Here is a 25,682-nt window from a genome sequence, read left to right as displayed (position 1 = left end):
ATGTATTTCAGTGCAATGCTGTGACACAAAGCCCATCAAATGGCTGGCTGAGGGAGAGGAGGGAGGAGGCAGTCACTCTAGCAGGGCTCTTCACTCCAGCACAGAAATGAGAAGGGAAACCAAAGACTGGAAGCAAATCCAGGCCACTGCCATGGGAGAGTGGAGAAGTTGTTAAGAGTAAGAGCAATGAGCTCTGGAAATGAGCCACTGACTGGCATAACAGATCCATGTGGATGTGTTTGTCTTGGGCTTGTAGGTTAAACCTGGAGGTCCTTCTGGAGGTGATGCTCAAACCAAGCACTTGCTGAAGATCTCAGGGCCCTTTGACTCTGGTGGCTCAGAGGAGTCAAAATAGCAAATTTAATGGTCCTTCAGCCTCTGCAAAGTCACCAGAACAAACACAGATCCCAAACAAGAGATGAGTGAGGCGCCTGTAGGAGCAAACAGGCCAGAGTCTCCAGCTGCTCTTTCCTCTGCTACTGTCTTTGGAATGAAGGATGAAGTCTGAAGGGAGCCTGAGTGGAGGTGGCTGGGATGTCTATCAGCCTTGGGGGCTAGCCAGCTTTCTTATTATTCTGGTACAGCATGTTCAGAAAGCAAATTGGGGTTTTTTTCTTTGCTCTTTGTGCCAAAGGGAGTGCTGTGGCTGAAGCCAGCTGCCCCAGGAGCAGGTCCCAGAAGTGCTGAGGCCTGGGAAGCTGAAGGGCTGGAGCCAGAGGGCAGAGCAGGAGTGTTCTCCATTCTCTGGAGCAGGGTCCCCTGAGCTGTCACAAAGGCAGGGGTCAATGTCTGCTCCACAGTGCTGGTTGTGCAGCATGGCCACCCATGTGTGTGCAGATGAATGGCAACATCCATCTCCTTTTCACTGCTCTCTGGAGTATTTCAGGGAAGTAACATCAGAGTGGGCAGTGTTCACTGAGCAGCTGACACCCTGCCAGATCACATCCATTTTTACCCCAGGAAAAATGCTTTCTGCATCATTTAAGGCAAAAACTCATCCTAAATATCATCAAGTTATGGCAGATCGTGACTTCTTTTCATACAAAAGAGCAGAGTCTTTGAATTTTCCCCTTCAGAAATGAAAATCAGAGTGAATCACCTCCAGAATGTGTCTAGACAAAGATCACATTATTGCCTTCACCTCTCACAAGAGCACCTACAGCTCTGAGGTACAGTCTTCCTTCCTTCCTTCCTTCCTTCCTTCCTTCCTTCCTTCCTTCCTTCCTTCCTTCCTTCCTTCCTTCCTTCCTTCCTTCCTTCCTTCCTTCCTTCCTTCCTTCCCTCCTTCCTTCCTTCCTTCCTTCCTTCCTTCCTTCTTCCTTCTTCCTTCCTTCCTTCCTTCCTTCCTTCCTTCCTTCCTTCCTTCCTTCCTTCCTTCCTTCCTTCCTTCCTTCCTTCCTTCCTTCCTTCCTCTCCTTCCTTCCTTCCTTCCTTCCCTTCCTTCCTTCCTTCCTTCCTTCCTTCCTTCCTTCCTTCCTTTCCTTCCTTCCTTCCTTCCTCTTCCTTTCCTTCCTTCCTTCCTTCCTCTCCTCTTCCTTCCTTCTCCTTCCTTCCTTCCTTCCTTCCTTCCTTCCTTCCTTCCTTCCTTCCTTCCCTTCCTTCCTTCCTTCCTTCCTTCCTTCCTTCCTTCCTTCCTTTCCTTCCTTTCCCTTCCTTCCTTCCTTCCTCCTTCCCTTCCTTCCTCTTCCTCCTTTCCCCTCCTTCCCTCCTTCCCCTCCTTCCTCCTTCCCTCCTTCCCTCCTTCCCTCCTTCCCTCCTTCCCTCCTTCCCTCCCTCCTTTTCTTTCCTTGAAATTTCTTTGAAAATTCCTTTCCTTGAAATTTCCTTTCCTTCCTTCTCTCTCTACAAAATAAAGTCATAATCAATAATCTCACAAACAAAACTGAGAAATAAAACCCACTTCTCTCTCCCTGAGCTGTAACTAGTACAGCAGTGTATGCTGCTCCACCAAATCTTGCCTGCATCACATCACACCAGCATCAGTGATGGGAAAAGGACAAAGAGGTCAAATTGCAATATTAGCTGGAGACAAGTGCCAGGAAAAAAAAGGAAGTAATGAGGTTGGAAATGTCAGAATTAAAACATTACAAAATATTATATGTATGCAATCAATGGTGCAAGAAGTTGAGCACCAGGGGCTGGAGGAAGATGTTGGACAGCTGATCACCAGCTGCTAAGCCATGCAATATTGCTCCTTTTTTACTTTCTGGGGTGAGCCCTGTCCTGCTGTGAATAGAAGAGGCAGCACATCCATGGCTGCCTTTCATGGCACGGCAGCACACACAGAAATCCAGGAGCATCCACAGGTAGATCCCCACCTGTACTCACTGTGCTGACAGCTCCTGACCTGCCTCTAACCATCATGGAATCAGTTAATGTTGACCTCTACACCTCCTGAAAGACAGGGCTTTTAGGGGAATTCAGCCCAACCACTCATCTGTCCTGCAACCACATTTTCAAAAACCCAAATGCCAAACTACACTTTATCTACACTTTACACTTGTATTGCAAGTGGTATCAAAGGGAATTTTTTGAGTTATTTAAGGGCCAAACCAGCTTTTTACAATAAAATGAAACTACAGTTCTTATCAAATCCCAGTAGTAGTGCCATGTTTTATCAAATAATTCAATAAACAGCATTAAGTCACACAGATTTCAGTTCCCATTTCTCACTAATTGGCACCCATATCATATCCTGTTGCATTACATGGTTTCCTATTCAACTGTGCTGTGAGGAGAAAAAACACTTTTCTATTTTTTTTTTTCATTTCTAAAGACAATATTAGAACATTCTTTTTGGTAGTGATGGGCACTGTTTTGCTCTGACACTAATGTATCCAGGAATACAGCTGTTTATCTCCAAGAGGGAATATTTTAATATCAGAGATTGATTTCCAAAATTTGCTAGATTCTTTACATGATGGCAATGGCTTAGAGCAGATACATATTTGCTTTCTAACACAATGTTGAGATTTTTTTTTACAACACCTGTTCTTAAACAGCTTTCTATAAGGTCCATTTAGACTTGGAACACAATATCAGTTTTCAAACCCATGCTTAATAATTTCAAATCAGAGCTCATTTATTTTAACAGTTATGTTGACATAAAGATAATCAGGTTACAATTATATATATAAAATTATGGATAATATTCTTTCTTTTAATTTGCTCCTTAAAAATTGTTGATGTAATCTTTAATTTGTACAGCAAATACCTGTGCTGAATTTTATTTCCTTAGGTAAGTATTAGTCTTGACACTTTACATAATTTTGTTTGAATCTGAAAAATGTTTTACCTGTTTAGATGTTTTACCAGTTTTGTTTGTCAGATTATTGCCACAATGGCTCCTAAGTATTTTCTCTGAACATTTCCTTAGTTCTCCTCACAGAAGATTGTCATGATCACAAACAAAAAGACACCTTAATTGTAGGGCATTTTATGGACTTCATCTTATCATAGTTTGGGAAGGCTGAGGTTTGAAATCAGTTTTGGTAGGTTCTAAACACCTTTATGTTTCAGTTTTAGATAGCAGCCAGTGTATGCAGCATGGATTCCCTCTCCACGCTCTCTGTGAGAGTTTGCAGTCACTGGGATCCAGCCTTAGCTGTTACAGTTTTTTTTTAATTGCTCAGAGGATTTCCAGTGCTCTGTGTGTTATGTGGGATCAGAAATGCCAGGCTGAAGTTGTCCTAAAAACCAACAACTTGCTGTTGGAGAAGGAAAAGGAAAACCTTGGCTGGATGGTTTCAGACAATCTGGTCCTTCTCTTCCTCAGCTAAAGGCATCTCCACCTGGCTTGAGGCTGAGTTTATTCAGCTGTGCTCCTTCTCTTGTCATTCTTATAGTCAGTGGAGTGAACCTGGGCAAAAGAAAGTAACCTTTCTCCAGAAGGCATTTCACACTCTAAAACCTGTGAACTCAAAAACCTGTGAATTTTATTCCCAAACAGATTCTTTGATGCATAATCTCATGTCCTGAGCAAATGATCAGAGCAAAGGCTCTCTGGCAGAAATGAAACTGAGCAAAGGAGCAGAGAGGAACTCAGACAGCAAGAGCATTCTTCTCTTTGGAAACATTGCACACAGGATAATATGGCCTGAAAACAAGAGGCTCCAGAGACATTTTCAGCAATGACATACCATGGTGGATTTTTTTTATTTTAACATGCCCACACACAGTGAGATGGCAAAAGTATTGCTGAGGTAGTTATTCCCTTGCAATTCCTAAAACAACAGAAAATCAGCTATCTAAACATGCACAATTAATAAAGAATTGTGAATATCAGTGCTCCTTTCTAACAACATGACTAAATATAACAGAGTACTTTCCTTCTCTGGGTATAAATAAATGGGTTGTCATTGCTGCCACACACACAAAGTACATTTTGCACAAAACGTGTTTTACACGGCTACAGGTTTCCTCTTTTGCATGGAACAATCCTGGAATTTGGGTGTTTAAAGTAATATTTTTGGCCAATTCCCTGAGTGCCTGGTGTCACAACAAAATGTGAGCAGGAGAGCAAACAGACAGACTATTGCTTCCTCTTTTTCATTGACTTCTCACAAATGGTTTTCTCAGAATCACAAGATACTTTAACTGCAATTGCATCTTTTCCCTCATCACCAGACTGTTCTTAGCAGTCAGCTTTGCTGTCTTACTCCACTGACTCCACTAGTTAAGGGGAAAAAAATATGTTTGTGCTCCCCTCATCCTCTATTGTGTCCCTCCTCCAATTAGTATTTGTATTAGCAATTTAATTAGTAATAATTAATTACTAATACTAATAATTTAATTACTGATTCAATTAGTAAGAATTTAATTAGTATTAGCAAATAGAATTTGCTAATTCTATTAGCTTCTCTGTAAAAAGTGTTGGGAAAATGTTGCAAAATCATTCACACTTTGTACCTTCTTTTGTTTTTACCCCTACTTAAAATCACACAAGTGGCCAAAGCTACTGTGATTTTTCTCTTGACTTTTTTCTCAATTGTTAGTCATAGTTTACTTTAGTAAAGCTTGAGTGCCATGCACTGAAACCTCCACCGTGCAAAACCCAGAGATTTGTCACACCATTCCATAAGGATGTGATATATTTCAAGTGTCACAGCACTTCTTTCATGGCTGACTCCAAACACAGTTAAGTCCTACACACCACACACAACAATCTCACCTCTTTTTCCTGTCCCCAGAGGTGTTCAATCCATCTGAGATCTTTTCTTCTATAAATTTAGGGAATATATATCTTCTATATATGTATCTTTTCTTCTACATATGTCTCTGTTTTACTCTGGATTCTCAATAACTGTATTAATGAGTGTTCTGCAGATCCACCAATTCTCTTTGCATGACACACACCTGTAGCAAACAGCTCTTTCACTTCTATAAGTGCCCAGAAAAACTGGGATATTGTTTTCCTCTCTTTTTTTCCCCTAAATCTTCCCAGTGTTTCTACTTTCAAAGTCTACAGGCAACATATTTGCCACACACAAGCTGTAGGAGTTACTTTATTTTCCTGACAGCCCTAGATGCTTTGTGTCCACACCAGAGGACAAATTACCTGTCAACAATTAGGGTGTTTTTAAAATCACCCTAGCAACTCAGCTGTCTCTGCCTGAATTTTTCTGTAAGTGCATGGTAATAGGAATGAGGAGCCACATCTTTGATGAAAACTTTTCACACAGGCTGTCAAACAGCTCTGTTATTTTTCATCTTATTTTTGATGGGATACTTGTAGGGCAAAGATCACATCACTGAGGTCTCTCTTTTGACCCTGAGTCAAATACCTCAACTTATTGCTAGCAAATGCCATATTAACAAATCTGTGTTTAGAAGAATAAAAACACATTTTTATTGTATGCTATTCAGTGTAAATACAAGGAAGCATATCAGCTGCAGCTGCTTCTCTTTTTTTTTTTTTTTCTACTTGTGTGGTAAGAAATATACGTCGTGGCAATGATTTGGCAGTGAGAACCTGCTTTTATTAACCACAGGGGTGTTTAGTGTGTGCCACAGGAACGGAGTCAGTGGCAGAAGAACATCCATGTATTTCATGTCCCCTGAGGAATTCTGCAGATAGGGGCAAGTTACCTGCATAAGGCTGAGTATTCATGAACACCATTTAGAAGGGAAAACAGAAGACAAGGGACAAGGTTGCCTTATAGATTAAGATTTCATTAGTAATCCATATTCAAAAGTCTGATGCAGACTGCAACGTGGTTTGCAACCTGACCTTTCCAAATCCTAAAGAGATTCCTGGCTGTGGAGACACATTTGCCTTTCTTGCTTATTGGGACATTCCTTTCCACCAACACTGATACATAGGTATGAAAAAAGCAGGATAGAAGCCATTGCAAAGAACAGCAGAAGAGTTCTTTCAAATTATGTATTTAGAAAGAAAAAAAATATATCCAGAATTGTAAAAAGTCACATAAACTCCCAAGATTTTAAAGTAAGGAAGTTCTCACCCACAAAGAACTGATTCCACATGCATCCCCATTCACCAAATGCCTGGTATTAAAAACAGCACCTAAAATCTGACTCCATGATTCAGAAGGCTGATTAATAATTTTATGATCTATATTATATTAAAAGAAAATTATATACTAAAACTATACTAATAGAATAGAAGAAAGAATTTCATCAGAAGGCTTGCAAGGAATAGAAAGGAATGGAATGAAAATAAAATCTTGTGACTGACCAGACAGTCTGAGACAGCTGGACTGTGACTGGCCATTAATTAAAAACAACCACATGAGACCAATCACAGATGCACCTGTTGCATTGCACAGCAGCAGATAATCATTGTGTTTCTTTTCTTCTGAGGCTTCTCAGCTTCTCAGGAGAAAAATCCGGGCAAAGGGATTTTTCAGAAAATATCATGGCTACAACTGATTTGCAGGTGTTAGTGATACAGAGAGGCTGAAGTAGTGTCAGCTTTAAGACCCAAAACTGAAATCCCCTTCTTGCTGCTGGCTGGCAGCGGAAATGGCCTTGAGATGGCGGGTCTTGCACAACCCCAGTTTCATATTCATTGTGCACAACGTCATTGCATTCCCAGGGTGACTAAAACCCAGAAAAAATAAAACATGAATGTGGTAGACTTTAACCATTGCTGTGAAAGTTTTGTGCCTTATGTCACTAATGCTCACATTGGCAAAGAGGTCCCAGCTGGGTTTGAGCTCCTGACAACAAACAAGGCAAACACAGCCACTGATGTGAAGCCGAAAATGAAACTGTAGAGACTGAGAACCGCAGCTTTCAAACACCCGGGGGGTGCTAAAACACCCCCTCATCAACACACCTACGACAGCTCCAGGTGCGGTTCTATTCTCTATCAAACCACACTTAGCTATTTACAAAATATAAATACAGAATAAATATGCTATTTATGTAAACATACACTTTATGTACTTTGAAAAACAACTTTCCTGCTTCCCAGGCAGGATTCTTCGAGATCTCCGAGATCACCGGGTGCAGTCCTTGCCCTACCCCGGGGCTGCGGCACCGATCTCCAGCGCCTCGCAGAGACAAGAGGACGCCTGTGAAAAACGCCAATCGTTTGTTTTTAAAATTTTAAATGTTTAATAGTAATAAACTGGTTCTAAAAATAGTAATACAATTAGAATTTTATAATAAGAGTAATATAATAGTAATAAAAATTTGGACAATTTGGATTAGGACAATATGAGACAATAAAAACAAAGAGTTACAGACAGTCCGGGTACCTCTTTCTGGGCAAAATAAGCCTGAAAAAGGGCACATTAACAGAGGATTAACCCTGAAAAGCAATAGCTTGTTGCATATTCATACACCTCATACATGATGCATAAATTCCATTCAAACAAAGGATTTTGTCTGGTCAGTGTCAGCTTCTTCCTCTGAATCCTGACGGTGTATTCAGGGCTGAGCGAGGCGGGAAGAAGTTCGTTTCATCTGATAAGAGAGCAATAAATCCTTTTTCTCTGAAAGATTTGGGTGTCCTGTGGCTGCTATCTCGCTGCGAGTCCCTTTTTTTAAAAAAGTACCTTACATAGCGTATTTTCTATTTTAACCTTTTGCTATAGCCTAAAACAATATTTAACACTCTACTTAAGAAAATCAATACAGCACAACTTTCTAAAACAACACATATAATATTCATTTTAATATTTGCGAGAAGCCTGTCATAAAATACGCATTTTTCACAACTCCGGTGGGTCTTTCACAACGCGCTATGGCCAAAGCCGCCCAACCCCGGCTCCTCAGCAGCGTGAGGGGCGTCCCGCCTGACGGGGACCGGCGTCCTTCCCTCAGGGCACATGGATTTGCAGGAGCCGGGATCCCTCATCCAGCGGCCCCGACGAGGGTCTGGAAAGGGCTCATTGGGAACAGGCGGGTCCCTGAGACCCCTCACGGCCAGGACGGGCGTGCTAAATCTGAGCCCCCGCGCTCCGAACGCGGAAGTCCCCGCGGAGGAGGCGTGGGCGGGAAAGGGGACGGGCTGAGGCGGGCAGCCGCTGCTGCTGCTCAGCTTCGCTCGGCACGGATCGCTTTAGCTCAGCACGGCCGGTCCGGCACGATGGAGCCGCGAGGGTGAGTGAGTGCGTGGTGGCCGCGGGGAAGGGTCGCTGCTGCCGCGCCCAGGGATGTGCATCGCCTTTGGGAAACGCAAGTTTTGCTGCTGCGGCGGGCAGGGAAAGCGCTGGCGGGGGCTGGGCTGCTGAAATGCTCTCAGGGAAACCCAGGGAGCCGGGACAGGCTGCGGCGCTGCCGGAGCTGGGGATTGCCAGAGCTCCCGGTCAGCCCGGGCAGGGGTCCCCTGTCACAGCGGCCATGGAGGGCTCCAGGGAATTAACGCCTTTTATGGATATTTTCAGCTGAAGGGTTGCGATGGGCCGTGACTCACTGGGGTTCATTGCCCCGGGTAGCGCTGCCTTCCAGCAGGTGTTAGCAAAGCTCCGCAGGTGACACGCTTAGGGCACCTGCTGATCGGGAAAAGCCGTGTCCCCACAAGGTTAGGGGACAAAGTTAGGGGTCTCAGCAGTGGAGCAAAGCCCCCAAAGTTGTTACTTCAAGCATCAGGATATCTCTTGCCTGGCTGGAGCCTGCCATGGCAGCAACATCCCATGGCTTTAAGGAAAGTAGCGATGGAGAAGTTGAGGTGCTGGTAGGAAGAATCATCTCACCCGTGAAAGGAGAAGTGCAACTTTCTCCTGCTTCACACGGCATTTTAAAACACTTGCAGATGAGGAAGGTGTGGGAAAGAAAAAGAAGCTTAAATATTTTTTTTAAATTAAGAGAGCAAGACCCCAGCTATGCCAGCACTTCACTGAGCTCACTGCTAGTGATGGATACAGGAGCTGAGTGAATGTAGAGGTTTCTCTGCAGGCAGAGCACTTCTCACTTTTTCCAATTGAAGCTTGGAACTGAAGCCATTCCAGGGGAACATCGTGGGTGGAACCACCCCCACAAAACCACAGCTGCAACTTCCTTCAAGAAAGAGGAGGAGGAGGCATCTCTGGATCTGTCTAACCTTGACTGTGGCATCATTTATTAAAATGAGAAATCAAGATCTGCTTTGTATACATACATATGAGAATCAGTTCTGACTGATGCATCTAAATGTCTGTTGGTATTAGCAAATGCCTACCATGGGAAATTCCCTCGAGAGTCTCTTAAGTATTAATCAGTTATTGTTTTCATTCTATTCAAATGAGTTGCTATATCCATAGCTTCTAACTTGGGTTGGGAATAATGAAACAAACACAGGCATGGGATTAAGAAAGATTGATGACTACATGAGCTGAGCTTGTCAAGACAAACATCTACAAGCCTGGCACAAAAGCGATGACTCCTGAACAGTGTAAAAATACAACAGCAATAAAATACAAATCCACGTGTAAAGGCCACTGTAAAAATCTTTACACTTATGTTTATACATTAGTAAAAGAAAATCTATTGCTGTTCTGTTTTGTAGAGTTGTATGTTTTACATCTTTGATATTGGTTAATAAACTGCTTAATGTAAGAGAAATAATAAGAGGATAAATAATAGTACAGAATGTTTAGATGTGCTTCCTGGGAGACTTTCTTTGAGACTGATTGCAGATTTACTGAAGTAAAGAGCAGAAATTTTCCACACTGGGCATATACTTAAACTTTTCAAATCTCATCTATCAAATCATTTCAAAGGACACAGAGAAAGAAAATAAAATGTTTTCTTTATACAAAAAAATAATGCAATTCAGATTGGTTCTCCCCTAAAATTTCTCCACCTCAGTCTCTGGAAATGGGGCTTCAAGTAGATGTAGATTTTGTGTCAGGAATGTTCTCTGCTTTCTGCATGGGAAGCTGAATATGTTTGGGAAGATGATAATTTTACAAAATACAAATAGATGTGATGTGTGAATTCCTGTGCTTGGCTGGACAAGGGAGCTGTGGGGAAAGGGCAGGAAGCCTGGAAGAGAGGGGATTTTGTAAAGCACAGCAAAGTGAGGAATGGCTGTGGGGGGTGAGCTTAGGTCAGCGCTTGGAGGGAGGAGGGCCAGGCAGGGCAGCGTTGGTTTGGAGGGAAGGCAGTGACCAGCCTGGGTGGGAGAATCTGGAGCTCAGTCCTGGGCAGAAATGGCCTGTTGGGAGCAGGAATCCCTTTATCCCTTTATATCCCTTTGTCCCAGCCCAGGGCTCAGTGCTGGGCCTGTGAGGGCTGAGTGATGCCTTGAGAGGCTGCCTGGAACAGAAGCTGGACAGTGTTAAAGGAATAGAACAGGGATTTATTGAAAAGACCTTCAAAGGATGCACCTTGGGCAGTACAAGAGCCTGGCTGAGGCTACACCCAAGATGGACTCCTGGGTCACACCTTTTCCCACTTTTATAAGTTTTGGTCCATTTATGTATTAGGGTTCATTGTCCAATTACAGCTCAGGTTATGCAGTCCCATCCTCCCTGATTGCTCTCCTCAATTCCTCTGTTACACTTTTTGGGCCTGAAGCTGCAACAGTGTCCTTGGTTCTGGGGCTGGAAAAGGATTGTTTTATCTAATTAAGCTGTGAGGAGAACTTGCTAACACTTTTTATGTTCAGAGTTCTGTATTAATGCAGTGCAGAATCTGGAAAATATGAAAGCTAAATTTAAGGCATCATGAGAACTCTGGGGAATGGGAGCCAGCTGAACCTGGACAGTGTGGCCTCTCAGTCCTGCCTGCACAGGTGAGCTGGGTACATGGTGACAGGCCAGAGCTCCTGTCACTCTGCCCCTCAGCTCAGCAGTGCAACCTTATTGCACCTGGCCAATATCAAGGTGGCCAGCTCAGCCACACAGTTCTCATTCCAAAACCTTTCCAGCATCTTTCTTTCCCTTCCTACAGCAGTCTGGAAGAAGGAGAGCACAATGTTTAACTAGGTGTGGTGGTGAAAGGCTATTTTAAAGAAACTCACAGGGAAGTGCTGACCATTTAGCTTAAACCCCTGTGGGATGAGAGTTAAATCACTTGGACTTTATAGATGGGTTAAACTGGGTTTCCTATGGGCTCCTTTCCTTTGGAGAAACTCCTGCACAGATGTGCCCCTCCTGAATAATCAAACACACCAAATTCCTCCCAGCAAAAACCTTTGCACAGCTCTCCACTATCAGCAGGTTTCCTGTTTACACATTTTTACTCCGTGCACAACCTGGTGGGCAGCATGGTCAGCTGCTGTTTCCCTTTAACCAGACAAAATTACTCCTGGAGTTCCAGCAAAAAATTGGAAAACTTTTTTAGGGTTTTGACCTGTGCAGCTGCTGTCCCTTCCAGTGACCCAGATAGTCCCCAGAGCCTGTTTGTCCAGCAAGCCAATCAATTCTTTCAGAAGAGAACACAGGCCCAACACCAGCTTCATGCCCTCTGCCCTGATTCCAATATTAGTGCATTTTGCTGCTATTCATGGCCTTGGCCACCAAACCACTGCTGAGTTGTATAAACAGAAGTTTTGCAGCTGTCAAAAATGCAAATACTTAATGGGGCATTGCATGGGAGCATACCTAATTTACCTACTTCTGCCACTATATTAAAACAATCAAATTTGGGGTTATTGCTTATTTAAACAACAGAGATGCAAAGTCAGTTGTAACACTTGTTTGTTTTTTGTTTTAGGTATGGATTTCTGTTACTGCTCCTTCTTATCCTGAAAGCTGGTAAGTGCATAAAAACTCAGTGAAAATTAAACTGCCCTCCCTTTAATGTGTTTGGCCAAATGCACAAAGTAGATGTAAAATGTACAATATGAACATCTCTGTGTTTTCTACAAGATACTGAAGAATTCCTCAGAGTGAAATGTTTCTCTGACATGCATCAGGGAAAGAAGATAAAATCAATTTCTGTTTCATTGCAGAGAGCAGCAAGGGACCCTATGGATGCTCTTGCTCAGATTGCTTTGCTTGCTTCAGAGACTTCCCTGTGTACTTATCTCTGTCAACAAAAGGCCTTAGAAGTGGAGTAATAGGAGCTGCTGACAAGCAGATCTAACATTCAAGAGTAGAATTATATGTCACGGTTACTACTGCTTATTAGTAGTAAATTTACTCCTACTATTAGTCATTTTACTTTTACTATGGTTCTAAAATATCCCTTGCAAAACAAAGGTAGAATTAAATCACACCACCTGGTGATGAAAGTGTTTTTAGAGTTCTCTCCTCTGTTCTTGCTTAATCACTGAGAAGGACCTCAACAAAGCCACCAAGGAAACTCCCTGGCCCCAATATCAGGACAAACTGTCCCAGATTCAGTCCCAATAGATGCTGGCTGGCCAGTTTCTGTCCAGTCATGGACTTGCACCCATCATTGCCAGGGCATTGCTTTTCCTGCTATTCCAATGGGTTTCCCAAAATCTGAGCCAAGCAATTGTGTTGCATTTCAAGCCTGTTCTATCAGTACCTGGTAAACATCCTGCCTTTCTCTCTGCAAGCACTGTGTCTGCCTCAGTGGTAGTTTTAGACCAGGGTGCCCAGCTCACATGTGTAGGTGAGCTGTTTCTGAGTCCAGTGCACCCTCACAAAGACAGGTTCCCTTTTAGCATTGCCACCTCCCTCCCACCTCACCATGCACTGTTTCTGCATTTCCCAACCTCCACTCCTGTCATCATCCTTCCCCTGAGCCATCCACCCACGTAATCCCTTCCCCCAGCTGGAATCTCTCCCATCCAGCCCCATGCCTGACCCCTCTTGCCTGGCACCCACAACAAAAACACTGCTCTGGTGCCACCAACCATCACACCAGTGAGGTTTTGGCTGCTGGTCTGGGGTGAAGGATCCAGCAGGGAGGTGTGGGCAGAGCTGCCCAGCCCTGTGGGACTCACTGAGCTGAGCTTTCTGCATCAGCTGTCCTCACCTCGTGCCTTTGCCTTGCTCACATGGAGCAGAGGCTGCCTTTCTCATGTCCAAAAGGCAGGAAAAGTGCTCTGAAAGCCAGATACAGTCCTGACTTTACCTCAAGTGACCCTGAAGATGTAAATGTCTAATAAATGTGCCACTGGAGGGATCTGGGTGTGCTGGTTTGCCAGCTGAGTGTGTTTGTTCAGAGGGTGTCACTGACAGTAGCAGTAAAATGTGGTTGCTTTGTCATGCCGGCTTTGAGAAATCCTGCTTTTACTCCCCTTCTTAATTTTTTGGGTCTTAAAATAATGGTAGTACTCTTTCTTATCAATGTTTCCACTTCATGTGATCTAAGTGGAGTTATTTGGCATTTTTCTTAATTAAAAAAACAAGAAGTGATTATTGAAGCATTAGGACCTGAATATGTGTCTGCAGTCAGTGCAAAGTGAAATGTGGATATCCATGGGGCTAGGAATGATTCACACTGCTTGGCTCTCAGAGAAAAGGTCCCTTTGGACAATGGACAGACAAATAGACATGGAGAGAATTAGCCACTGGAAATTTGGGGGATAGGAATGACTATGAAGAAAGCGTACTCACCTACCTGCTATAAAATTAATACCAGAGTCTATATATGGTATAATGTACTCAAAAATAATTATTTTTTTCCCCACATAACCTCCCTTTTTTTTCTCTCTCTCTCTTTTAATCTCGTAGTTGCTGTACTAGAGAAGAAGAACATCATCAGTAAACTTGGAGACAACGTCACACTAAGTTGCATTTATAACGAAAAGAAACCCTTGCAATTAAAAAATCTACGGGTCTATTGGCAAATAGCTGATGATTCCTATCAAGAAAAGTGTTCAGTTGTACATGCACTGATCTCTGGCCAAGATGATAACAGTAATCAGTGTATTCACTTTAAAGACAGGACTCAGTTATTCTGGGATAGGTTGGAAAATGGTGATTTTTCTCTGCTATTGCTAAATGTCAGCCAGAGTGATGAACATACATACAAATGCATAGTGCTGGAGAAAACTGAACATCCCAAAGTGATTCACCAGGCAGAAGTGGTTCTCAGCTTAGCAGGTAAGAGCTTGTGTCACTTTGCCCAAATTCTCATTTCCACTTTTCAAATTTGTCCTATTTCAATACTATATTTCTAGCACAACTTTAATTTTGAAACAGACTTCTGCTCTTTGCTGAAATGAAGTCTTCTCTGCTTAATGTAAGACAGGGAACATAAACCTTGAAGAATACATGTAAAAACTGTTTATCCAGTGTCTGTTTCTGTTCTTGTTTTTCATGGGTATGAGAGCTCTTGCATGTGACTGTGTGACAGCACCTGACGTTGGTCCTTTCTTCCTTTGGGTTTGGCTTTAGCTTTCAGCCTTCTCAGAGATTCTCTTAGCTCTGTGGTTTACAGACCAAACCTGCAGGCATTTCTCTTTCAAGTCTTGAGGGTGGTGTCAAATCCAGCAGTTTGTTCAGAATCCATCCCAAAATTTTGCCTTTCCAGTACGTTTCAAAACGTCGACAGCTATTTCTTTTTCTCCTTGCTCTCCAGCGAGTTACAGCCAACCAATACTCAGTGGACCAATAATAAACAGTGACAGCCCTGGAGAGGAGGTGACCTTTCACTGCAGGTCTGGCAATGGATACCCAAGGCCCAACGTTTACTGGATCAATAAAGCGAACAACAGTCGCCTGCATCCCTCACAAACAGACATCATACCCCACGACGACGGCACCTTCAGTGTTGTCAGCACACTGAAGGTGACAGCCACTTCTAACATGCAAATAGAGTGCTCCATAGAAAATGAGATGCTGCAGGAAAATCTGTCAGCCAACTGTAAGTTCCCTCATGCTTTCTAGGTAGCAGGAATGTCAACCAGTGTGTCTCTGTCTGTAGGTGCACACTAACGAGGGCTGTGCATTAATTCAGTGGTTCCAAAGTGTTCTGAGAAGATCTTGGGCTTTGTTTCAAGCTCCAGTTATGTTTAGACATGGATCTGATGTTTAATTCTTCCACACTGAAGTGAATAACCCACCAAATGTGTTGTGACAACAGCACTGAGAAGCTCTTGCACTGAGGCAGTTGCTGAGCTTAACCTTTTAGTTCCTCAGGAACATGATGGTCAGGTTGTTTTTCAGGTGCCACCATCCAGCAGATCCATGATTTCTGACCCCCTACACAATGGCCTTGCAACACTAACATTTGCTTTTTACTCTGCCGAGTTCCAAAGTTCAATTTCCAGCTTCTCCAAAACTCAATTTAATACAGTCTACAACTTAAACCAGGTCTGCAGCAAATGAGCAATATGAGCTCAATGGAACAATGTACCTTGTAACACAAATAAATTGTGCTAATTATTGCTGATGTGATGATTAATAGTAAAAGCAAGTATTTAGTCACTCAACTCTTCACAAAACCAGAAAGCTATTAAAAGAAAAAGGTATTAAGAAGAACACCCCAAACACTGATCTCATGAATGTAGGCAAACAATATAAACTATTTCCAGGAGCAAAAATTGAACACATGAACAGAAGTTGCACAATAGAGTGTTTATGTGATAATACACCACGCTGTCATCCCAAATTAAAGGAAAACTAAGTAACCTCATCATTAGTTTCCTAATGGCATTGTCATGTTGTCTTCTGAGGGAAAAGACCTTCATATTACTATTTTTGTGGGGTTTTGTAGTCTCTCAATTTCACTTGAAAGAGTAAGAGATGTGATTTGAAACCTTCAGTTTGCAGCAATGAGTGAAGATTCTTCACTAACTTCAGGGAAACAGGTTTTCACCCATTTTTCTGAGTACTTTCAGATTTACATTGTAGATTCTATACAGATTTATTTTCAGCTGAGTCTAGATACAAGCCCAAACATACAGTCTCTCAAGGAGGGAAAGAAGAAAAAGGAAAAAAGAAGAATGGATGCATTATGATGACAGGGAAGAGTAAACTGGTAGACATAGTTAGTTGGAGATGTGTCTCACTCAGAAGGAATCACCAAAATCACAGTGATATAAATAGCACAAATCTTGACTCCTTCAGAATTTTTTATGCCTCTAAAACATGGTGAAATATTTGCCTGGTATGAAATGTGAAAATTTACACCTTATGACATCCTTTTCTATTTTATTCTAGACACGCAGCAGAAGAAAATCAGTGGTCCTGGCACAGAAAGTGACAAAAAAACAGAGAAAAAAGGACGAGGTGCTCAAGCAGCTGGCATCATTGGCATTGTCTTTGTGATAGCTCTTCTAACTGGTTTAATCTGCTGGCTGTGGAGAAGGAGGTCCTCTAATCTAGTGTCCTATAAAGGTAATGAGACACTTTGCATGACCAAATGATAAGAATCCTTTCTCACTTGCCAAAATGCTTACTGTTATCCAACAGGAAGAGATGAATTATGAGTAAGCTAGATGAAGTATAAGCTACATTATCTAATAGGAAGAAATGAAGTATGACAAGCAGTAGGAAATCCTGCCATTAACAAAAACTTGGGATGCTCTGGGGAGGAAATGTAGTGCCCCAGGACGTGTTATTCTTTATGATTTTCTCTTCCTGTGTCTGAGCCTTTCTTACTGTGTCTGTGTCTTTCTCCAAGCTGGGGGTGTTTAGCCTGGAGAAAAGGAGATTCAGGGGTGACCTCATCACTCTCTACAACTTCCTGCAAGGTGTTTGTGCTCACCTGGGGCTGGGCTCTTTCTCCAGGCAGCACTGACACAACCAGAGGACACAGTCTTAAGCTGCATCAAGGGAAATACAGGTTGGATATTAGGAAAAAGATTTTATGGAAAGAGTGAGAAAGTTCTGGAATGGCTGCCCAGGGAGGTGCTGGAGTCCCCATCCCTGGGTGTGTTTAACAAAGCCTGGATGTGGCACTGGGGGCCAGGGTTCACTTGAGCTGTTGGGGCTGGGTTGGACTCAATGATCTTGAAGGTCTCTTCCAACCCTGTGATTCTGTGAATCCTGAGCCTCACAGGAAGTAATTTCTGGATGTGAGAGTAACTCAGCTTTGTATCTGTTGGGCTGTGGTTTGTCAGCTGTGATCCCTGCAGGCTCCTTCTGGACAGATGGCACAAAACAGGACTGGGGTCCAAACTCAGCACAGTTTGAAGGAGAAATCAGAGCATAATTCAGTCCTGAGAGCTCTAGAGTCACTGGCTGGATGAGTAAGGGTGAGGTTCCTGCTGGGGTCAAGCAGAAATGTAGCTGGTCACATGGGTACCCTTGTGTAGCTGGATTTGCCCATGTGTGTGCCTGTAAAAAAGCTCTAAAAGACATCTTGTGGGCCAGACTGAGTCTGCCAATGTAGCTGAGCACTTGCTCTAAGCCCCTATCCAGGAACTAACAATCTAAGGGACAGAGCAGGGACACCCACACTTTTCATGGACAAGGACAATCCATGTTAGCAACCCTCAGAAAAGATCAGGGGAAAGCAGGGTCATGATTGTCCAGGATCTGCAGCAGCTCTTGTAGAAGTCGTGTCCTTCCTACAAAAACAACCCAAGAGTGAGGCAGGACTCTATCCAAAGATGGGGAGCAGGGCTATCACTTCAATCCCAAAATCTCTCCTTTCTGAAATGGTAGCCTGGGTTGTAAGCAAATAGAATATTGGATTGCATTTTACAGAACATTTAGCACATTGAACCCTCAGCTTTGGTGGATGTTGTTTCATATCAATCTCATTTTTCTGAAGTCCTCCTACATGCTGAAACCCATGCATTTGTTTCAACAGATGTCCAACAAAGAGAAGACCAAGGAGGACACAGCTGTAAGTATTAAAAAAAGATTATTTTGTTTATTTTGGGTGATTTAACTTCACAGCTTCAGTACACAAGTTCAGCACAAGCCTTTAGATTAGACTTGCTGGATGATACAAACTGAAGCATTTTTTATGCACTGCATCCTAGGTGATCTTTAACTGGGATACAGGGACATCATTTGCATCATGTCTGTGAACCTGAGCCTATACACACCCAATTTTTTAAAAAACCTCTCCTTTTCTAGAAGAAACATGCTCTTCAGACCTGCACCATGTTCATATTTTTATTTTGATTGCCACGTAATATTGCAGGCCAGCTGATTTACAAATTCATTTGTTATTTATAGTGGGGGAAAATGAAAATTAGGTTAAAAAATGAAGACAGATTTGGGAAAAAAACTGGGCAGAGGACTTGCAAGAGTACAGGGTGAAATGTCTGCCTATTTGATATCTCACTTGGTAGTTTCTACTGAATCTAACGACTGTTGCCTGTGTGTCTGCAGAACAGGCAGAAAATACTGTGGTTCCACTAAAACTGTACTAGTTAGAGCATAGTTTGCTGTAGCAGATGCTGTGAATGTACACAATGCATAGTATCAAGCAGAAAAAAATAACCCTTAAACAAATAAACCCATAAAAAAAGCTTTTACTTTTTCTGGAATTTCTTTGACAGCCATGGGAGCTGGGTTAATGGTCAGTTATTTTTCAGACCACAGCCTGATCCCCAACATTTGTGGTTGCTAAACATCAAAGCCATTGCACTCCCTCCTGCAGAGCATAATCTATGGAGAAGGATGGATTTTCTCCTTAAAATAAAGAGACATTTTCTTCTTTTTGTTCCTAGGAACTGCATTGACGTAGCACAAACAGCTCATTTAAGGTCAACTTTTTCTTCTCCAGACTGAGTTATTGCAGGCCCTTCTTGGTTTGATCCCTGGCCTTAGCCCATTTGTAAAAAAACCTCTGTGGCATAAATAAGAGTAAATATTTATCCTGTTTGTATTGAAGGCTGCTGTAGCATGATTTGTTCATTGAGGACAAAGCAAGGGCACCTTCCAGATGTTGTCTTTTCATTGTCATTTCTCCACTCCACTTGTGGAAGAGGAGGTGGGACAGCAGCTTTGGTGGCTCACTGATGGCAGAAGCTGTCCCACCTCTGAGGCTCCTGTTTTGGGCATCCCAGTTTAAGGACAACTTGGATCAATACCAGAGAGATGAAAATGCTCCAGGGAATGTGATCTCTGGTGAGAGATGGATTATGTCTGTTTAGGCTGGAGAAGGCCAGGCTGATTAAGGACACAATAACAACCTTCAGAGTGTCTTTTGAGAGGATGGGACAAGTTATTTATTGTGCTAACCCAGCTGACTCTGCAATTAAGGCACAGCAGACTTAAACAAAGGAGATTTAAGCCAGATGTTAGAAGAAATTGTCTAAGGGTAATAGTAGTTGAGCACTGAGGCAGAGTTTGTCCAGGCTATCAAGCCTCCATCAGTCCAGGTTTGCTGCTTTGTGATTTCTTAACAAAAGAGAAAACCAGTATCTGGCAGGAATTATTTAGAAATAAAGCTGGTACTACCTTAGTACAAAAGATGAGCTCTAGGAGAAGTTCTAGCCTAGTTCAATCATTACTTGGTATTTTCAATCCTGTTGTGTGTGGTAGGTAGGGAGTAAGACCCTGGGGAGGAGCATCCAGGGGGATGCTCTGCCACAGCATTTTGTTTTCAATACTGCTGTAAATGCTCTTCTGCCTCTGGCACTTTATGAAGAAGGTCAGGTTGTTTCATGGCAGTGAGAATCTGAATACTGCAAACCAAACTGAGATTACTGAAACTAACTTTGCTGATACAAAGGCAAAACAAAGAGTTTGGAAACTGAAAGGAAGGCAGATTGCAAAGAAGAGTAACTCCATGCTGGTGGGATTAGTCTCTCCAGCCACCCACTCCAGTGAGGGTGAGGAAGCTCTGGCGAGGAGAAATTCAGAGCTGGAGCAATTATGCATTATTACATGAAGGAATCCCTTCATTTCCTGAGAGGACCCAGAGGAAGCTGTTTTCTCTTGGCCACAGAGAGGATTTGTACAACTCATTCTCTGAAATAGTTTTAAATGAGCCCAAGGTGACACTGATAACCCTTCACAAGGGAGGTCACTATTTCCATTTGCACAGAGAGGCCCTTCCAGGCTGTGGCAGGAGCACAGAAACCCCCCCAGTGTCCTGGTATCAGGCAGGACTTCTCCCCACTCAGCTCTCTCTCAGCAGCATGAATATGTCTTTTCCATAGCTTTGCAGCTTGTTCCACTGGTTACATAGGAATGATTATTTCTGGGGAAGTTTTTTGTCTATTTTTGAATAAAAATAAATTATTTTGTTCTTACAGCACCTGTCTAAATGGAAGGTGTGCCAACAATTTGGGCAGCTGGAGATGTGTCAAGAGAAGCATCACTCCCTCTGTGGCAGCATTGTTTGTAATACAAGTGACAGACTTCTGCCAAGAGAGATGGCAAAGGAAAAAAATGAAAAGCTTCTAGAACACAATAGAGAGGAAAATCTGCAGAATTTTCCTTCCAGTCACTGACTGTGTCCACAGAACAGTTGTGTCACCACTCCAGCTCAGCACTTTGGACAGTCCCCTGTGATTGTCAGTGACTTGGGCACTTGCACTGGAGAAAGCAGAAATCCTGGGACTCAGCTGCTCTGTGCCAACCACTGGAAGCTGGAGACTGTCCAGTCTCTCATCAGGATCTTTGAGGACTCTCAGGAGTAGAAGCAGCACCTTCAGGAGCATGGAATGTGCTTGCTGTCACCTTACCCTGACGATGGCTACATGTGAAGAAAGGCAGCTAAAACAAGGAAAGAAAACTGAAGGGCTCTGCAGAGTGAAATTAGTGACTTCTTCCATGTTTCTCTCTCTCTAGAGTACAATCCTTTCATTGTCTCTTTTCACCAGCTGCTGCTGTGTACAGAACCCGGCAGAGCACCCAGTCCTCCAAAAACAGGAGTTGCTCTAATGGGGTCAAATTCTGAATTTGTTATCATAAGGGAAGGTGCCTTCTTTAAGCCTTGATAGCAATATTTTGGTTTTTACCAAATATTCCACCAAAAAGGGGACTTCCACTTTGAACAGGAGCCAGCTGTGAGAAAAAACAAGCTGTAGAAATCTGAATTAAAAATAGTGCTCTCTGCTATGTGAATGTCATGTTACCTGGACTTACCCTTCTCAGGATGGAACAAAACCTGTGGTTGAGCTCTGCCTGATTCAACTGAATCTTTATTTAAGCACCTTCCTGTGGCTTCCAGGGAGGATTTTAAACTGAAGGTTTTAAACTAAACTTGTGCTTTTGTCTCATCCTTGCGCACACCCAACAAAACCAAAAGAACAAAAACCAAATTCTATCAGTGTGTTGTCCATGAATGTCCAGAAAGCCAAGAGCTGCATTTTCCTTGTGCCAGTGCATGTGCTTTGCTGTTTCAGCCCCAAGTCAGCCAAACTGGCTGCCTGAAAATAGCAAAAGAGTAAACTTTGCTGATGATATGAAATTTTGGAGGAGGAGGAATTTTTACTAGCTCTCTTTCCCAGATGGGACAGTTTCCCCATCTTGTCATGAGGGGACAGAGATTGTTATTTTAAACTGAGCTCTGGAAACACTTGACCTCTCCTGCACCAGTTGCTAGACTAAATTTTTATGATTTTTGTGAATAAGTCTTGTTTGTTTTTGCTTTGTGTGTAAGAGGCACTCCAGTATCAACTCTGAGCTCAGACACTGATTTTTCATGTCAAGATCAGCTTTCAAGTCCCAGCTGAGTGAAAATTCTGTTTTACTCACATCACGGGAGGCTCCCAGCTGAGAAGCTGTGCTTCTCTCATGTCCATAAATCCAGATATCAGGTATTTTCTGAGTCCAAATCTCATCTTCAGTGTGCCCTAAAGGGAACTTGCTTGAGGAAAGCTTGCAGACACCTCAAAAATGTGAACAACATCTGTGCAGATGTGCAGGGCAACCATTTCCTAGTGGTTCAGTAGAAAGTCCTGCAGACATTTCTTTCTTATCTGTCACATGAAGATGTTTTGTGCAGCCTGTGGTGCTGCTGTACCTGACAGAAGCCTTTCCTACAAGTAGTTTCCACTTTTATATTCTACAGCTGTCATGGTTCAAAGATATAAGAAGCGACCTAGCAGTCACTCTGCAATATGGCATTAAAACAAATTTAGACTGGTTGGATTTTCTTATTTCTGGGCTACTTCATGGATACACCTAAATACAAAAGCCTTTTCTTGCAAAATCTGTGCTTTAATTTAGCTTAGAGTTCCAGCTTTTCTTAGAGGTCAGTAAATCCTAGATGACAGTTGGTTGCTACCATTCAAAAGGACTTGGGAATTTAGTAATAGCAGTTTTTGTCTTCACTTACCATATTTATCTTTTAAATAAAGTCTATTCATTCTTCTGGATGTTTGACTAAATCTATCAACACACACAGAGCCAAGTCAATCCGAGCCATTGCCTCCACCCAAGGTGAGTTTTACTTTTAGCCACATCCCTCAGTGCTCCTTTTCAAAGGCCTCAGATTAGGGGAGGCAAACACAACACAGAGCTGACCACCCTGGCTTTATTTTGGCTCACACAACAAAATCCCTCGAACAACCCAACAAACTCCAGGAAAGCCAGGCAGTGGCCTGAGGGCAGCACTAAGCCTGGGCTGATTCATCCCTTTCTCACCCAACTTCTCAACCCCAAGCAGAGCAAAGGCACAGCACACACTCCTGCTTCCAGAACTGAACCAGCTCATTGCACTCCCCCAGAGCAGCCTTGCACAGGAGCACCAGCATCCCTCTGTTTGCCTTCATTAAACACATGCACAGGAAAGCAACAGTTGATGCAGCTTTGGAGCAAGACTAATAAAGGGACTCACTTTCACAGCAAAGTGAAAGATTTTTTGTTGTGGCATGGCTGGTAAACCACAAGTGGAAAGCCCCAAGGGAAAACATGTGTTGCTACTTAGTGATTTGGATCCATCTGTCCTGTTGTCAGATTCACTATTTAAATCTTTTTACCTGTGAGAGCTGAAGTGTCTCTTTTGCTCAAAAAAGCATTTCCTTTTTCCAGCTCCCCTGACTCCAATGTCTGTTCTCAGTAGCTGTTGGGCTACGTCAAAGAAAACTTATTTGTTGCTTTCCAAACTTGCAAAGTGAATCTTTATTATATTTGTAGCAAACATGCACAAGAGGTAATATTACCAAGTGTAATTTCTCTAACCTCTCTCATTTCCAGAGGAGCAGAAACTTCTCTAAAGAACAATTGAGTACAGCCTAACTGCAGGGAGAAAACAGCCCCATGTCTGTTAGGCTTTTGGGATTTTTCCTCTCAATATGTGAATTAGGGCTTTCACCTCCTCCATGATATGACATGGGATGGAATCACTATAATCTGGTCTCCCCTTGAGGATTATTGTGGAGCTCCTGGAGCAAGTCTGGAGCAAGGGTACAAAGGTGATGGGGGGACTGGAGCACCTCAGTGATGAGGGAACACTGAGGGAGGTGGCTCTGTTCAGCCCCAAGAAGAGACAACTGAGAGGGGAAGTGTCATGGTTTGAGCTTGGCACAGAGCCAGTGCTGCTATGAAAACACCCTCTCCCTGGGGTCTGCTGTGAGATGTGACCAGGAATAAGCAAAACAGGTTCTAGCTTAAACATAAAGAACACTTTATTACTTAAACTACAGGAAAATAGGAAAAAACTATAAGGAAAAGAAAAAAGAGCATTTTTGCAAGGCTCTAATCATGAAAGAAAGGGGTTAAAACTTCAGTCTCTGTCTGTCCCGGAGCACTCCAGCACTCCCACACACGCTGCTGCTGCTGCTGCTGCTGCGGCCGGCCGGGCTGCACCCTTCTTCCCCCTTCTCCTCCTGGGCCGGCTGCTATCACATTCAGACGCCGACTCTCCCCCTCTCTCCCTCCTGGGGGGGGAATGGCTGCTCGATGTCTCTTGGGGTTCTTCCACCCTTCCATCCTCGAGGGCCTTCTCACCCCCATCTCTGTCCAGGCCCAGGCCTACCGCATGGCTGCCCCTCCCCCGCCCAGCAGCAGCGGCTGGACAGGGGAGGGAGATCTGACCTCTTCGCCTCGACCTCCCAAGAGGCCTCTCAGGCCCCAAACTCTGCTTTTTAACCCCTGTGTATTCTCAGAGCTGTGTCCAAACCACACTGGTCACACCAGGTGCCAATATCAAACTCTGAGTATCCATTGGTTTGACCACAGCCTCCCAGAATTCCCACTTTTTCCTGGTCAAACCACCACAAGCCGTGTCTGTCATTGCCTGCAGGGAGGGGACAGAGCAGGGAGCAGATGACATGGGACAAGAGGAATGGGCTGAAACTGATGGACAGAAAATTCCACCTGAAAATGAGGAAGAACTTTTTTTTGAGGGTGGCTGAGCACCAGGAGGCCCAGAGAGAGTGTGGAGATCTCCCCTGGAGATGCTCAAAAGCTGCCTGGACACAAACCTGAGAAACACATTCCAGGGGACTCTGCATGAGCAGAGAGTTTGGACTGCATAACTGTGGTCCCTTCCCAGCTTACCCATTCTGTGTTTTTAAAAGGCACCCCACATGTCCTTGGAGGTGATCTCTGCATCTGGCACCCCAGGGAATTTCAGAGCAGTGATTTCTATGTCATTCATCTCTCAGGATGCACTTAGGTGACAACAGGTCATTTTACAATTACCTTCCAACAAATGAAAAATGCTTCCAACATTTCCTGTGTTATCAGCACCGCTTAGCATAATTACTGCATCTGAACCATGCTCCCTTGATGTCAAATGCAAGCCCTTGGCAGCTGCTTGTGACACTGCTGTTAATCACAAACTCTTTGTTTGCATATTGTTAGGAAAGAGCCTGTCTCTCATTTCAGTCTGGCACAGAAACTGCTATGTAAGGATAGATGCTCATATATCAAGGATGCTTAGGCAGACCTTTGAACTTGCCCAAAATAGGTCCCAACAATTTACTAATAAATTACTTATTTGTTTTTCTGTAATTCCAAGAAATGCAGCTAAGGACAATTGGATGCAGAGTCATGCTCAGAGTCACACGAGGCTGCCTGGAGCTGACTTGGTGCTTACACTCCCATCTCCAGCTTGCAGAGACCTTTTTCCACTTGCTGGACTGGAAAGTCTACTTTTGTGCAGCTTCCACCCCAGCAGACATCATAAGTCAACAGAAGCTGTTTGCTAAGTTTGAATGGGATTACACAGCCCGAAAAAGAAAACCACCTCTAAAAAAATTTAGAAGGAAGAAAAAGATATCTCTCATTCAAACTGGAAGTCTTTAAAGAATCTGTCAGTAAGAAGCAACAGTAACACAGCCATAATGGGGACAGGGAGTGACTGAAAATGTTTTCTTAATTTCTTCTGCCAGATCTGTGCTGTCACATGTCATCCCTCTTACAGGGCTGAGACTGCTGTTTTGAAACAAGATCAGATTTGCCTGCAAAAAGAAATTTTCCACAGCATCATGCTGGACTAGAAGCAACTCTACACCTCTCAATTCATCTCTCTGTCAATCAGCCTTACAATTATTGTGCTACCTAGCT

General features: G+C 43.3%; 1 protein-coding gene across 1 annotated transcript; it reads left to right on the top strand.

Moving 5' to 3' along the window:
* Window positions 1–8,297: 8,297 nt before the first annotated feature.
* Window positions 8,298–22,546, top strand: ICOSLG (inducible T cell costimulator ligand). The gene is given in 9 exon segments (XM_064706240.1): window positions 8,298–8,417; window positions 8,419–8,489; window positions 8,491–8,571; window positions 12,109–12,149; window positions 14,043–14,414; window positions 14,893–15,177; window positions 16,476–16,652; window positions 18,073–18,108; window positions 20,477–22,546. Coding segments are annotated over 9 exon segments (1,194 nt in total). The 3' UTR covers window positions 20,488–22,546.
* The last annotated feature ends 3,136 nt before the right edge of the window (window positions 22,547–25,682 follow it).

The sequence above is a fragment of the Zonotrichia leucophrys genome, chromosome 1 (genome assembly GCF_028769735.1).
Source record: "Zonotrichia leucophrys gambelii isolate GWCS_2022_RI chromosome 1, RI_Zleu_2.0, whole genome shotgun sequence".
Classification (NCBI taxonomy): Eukaryota; Metazoa; Chordata; class Aves; order Passeriformes; family Passerellidae; genus Zonotrichia; species Zonotrichia leucophrys.
The sequence above is the reverse complement of the archived record's forward strand: the minus strand, read 5'-3'. Positions and strand labels throughout refer to the sequence as shown.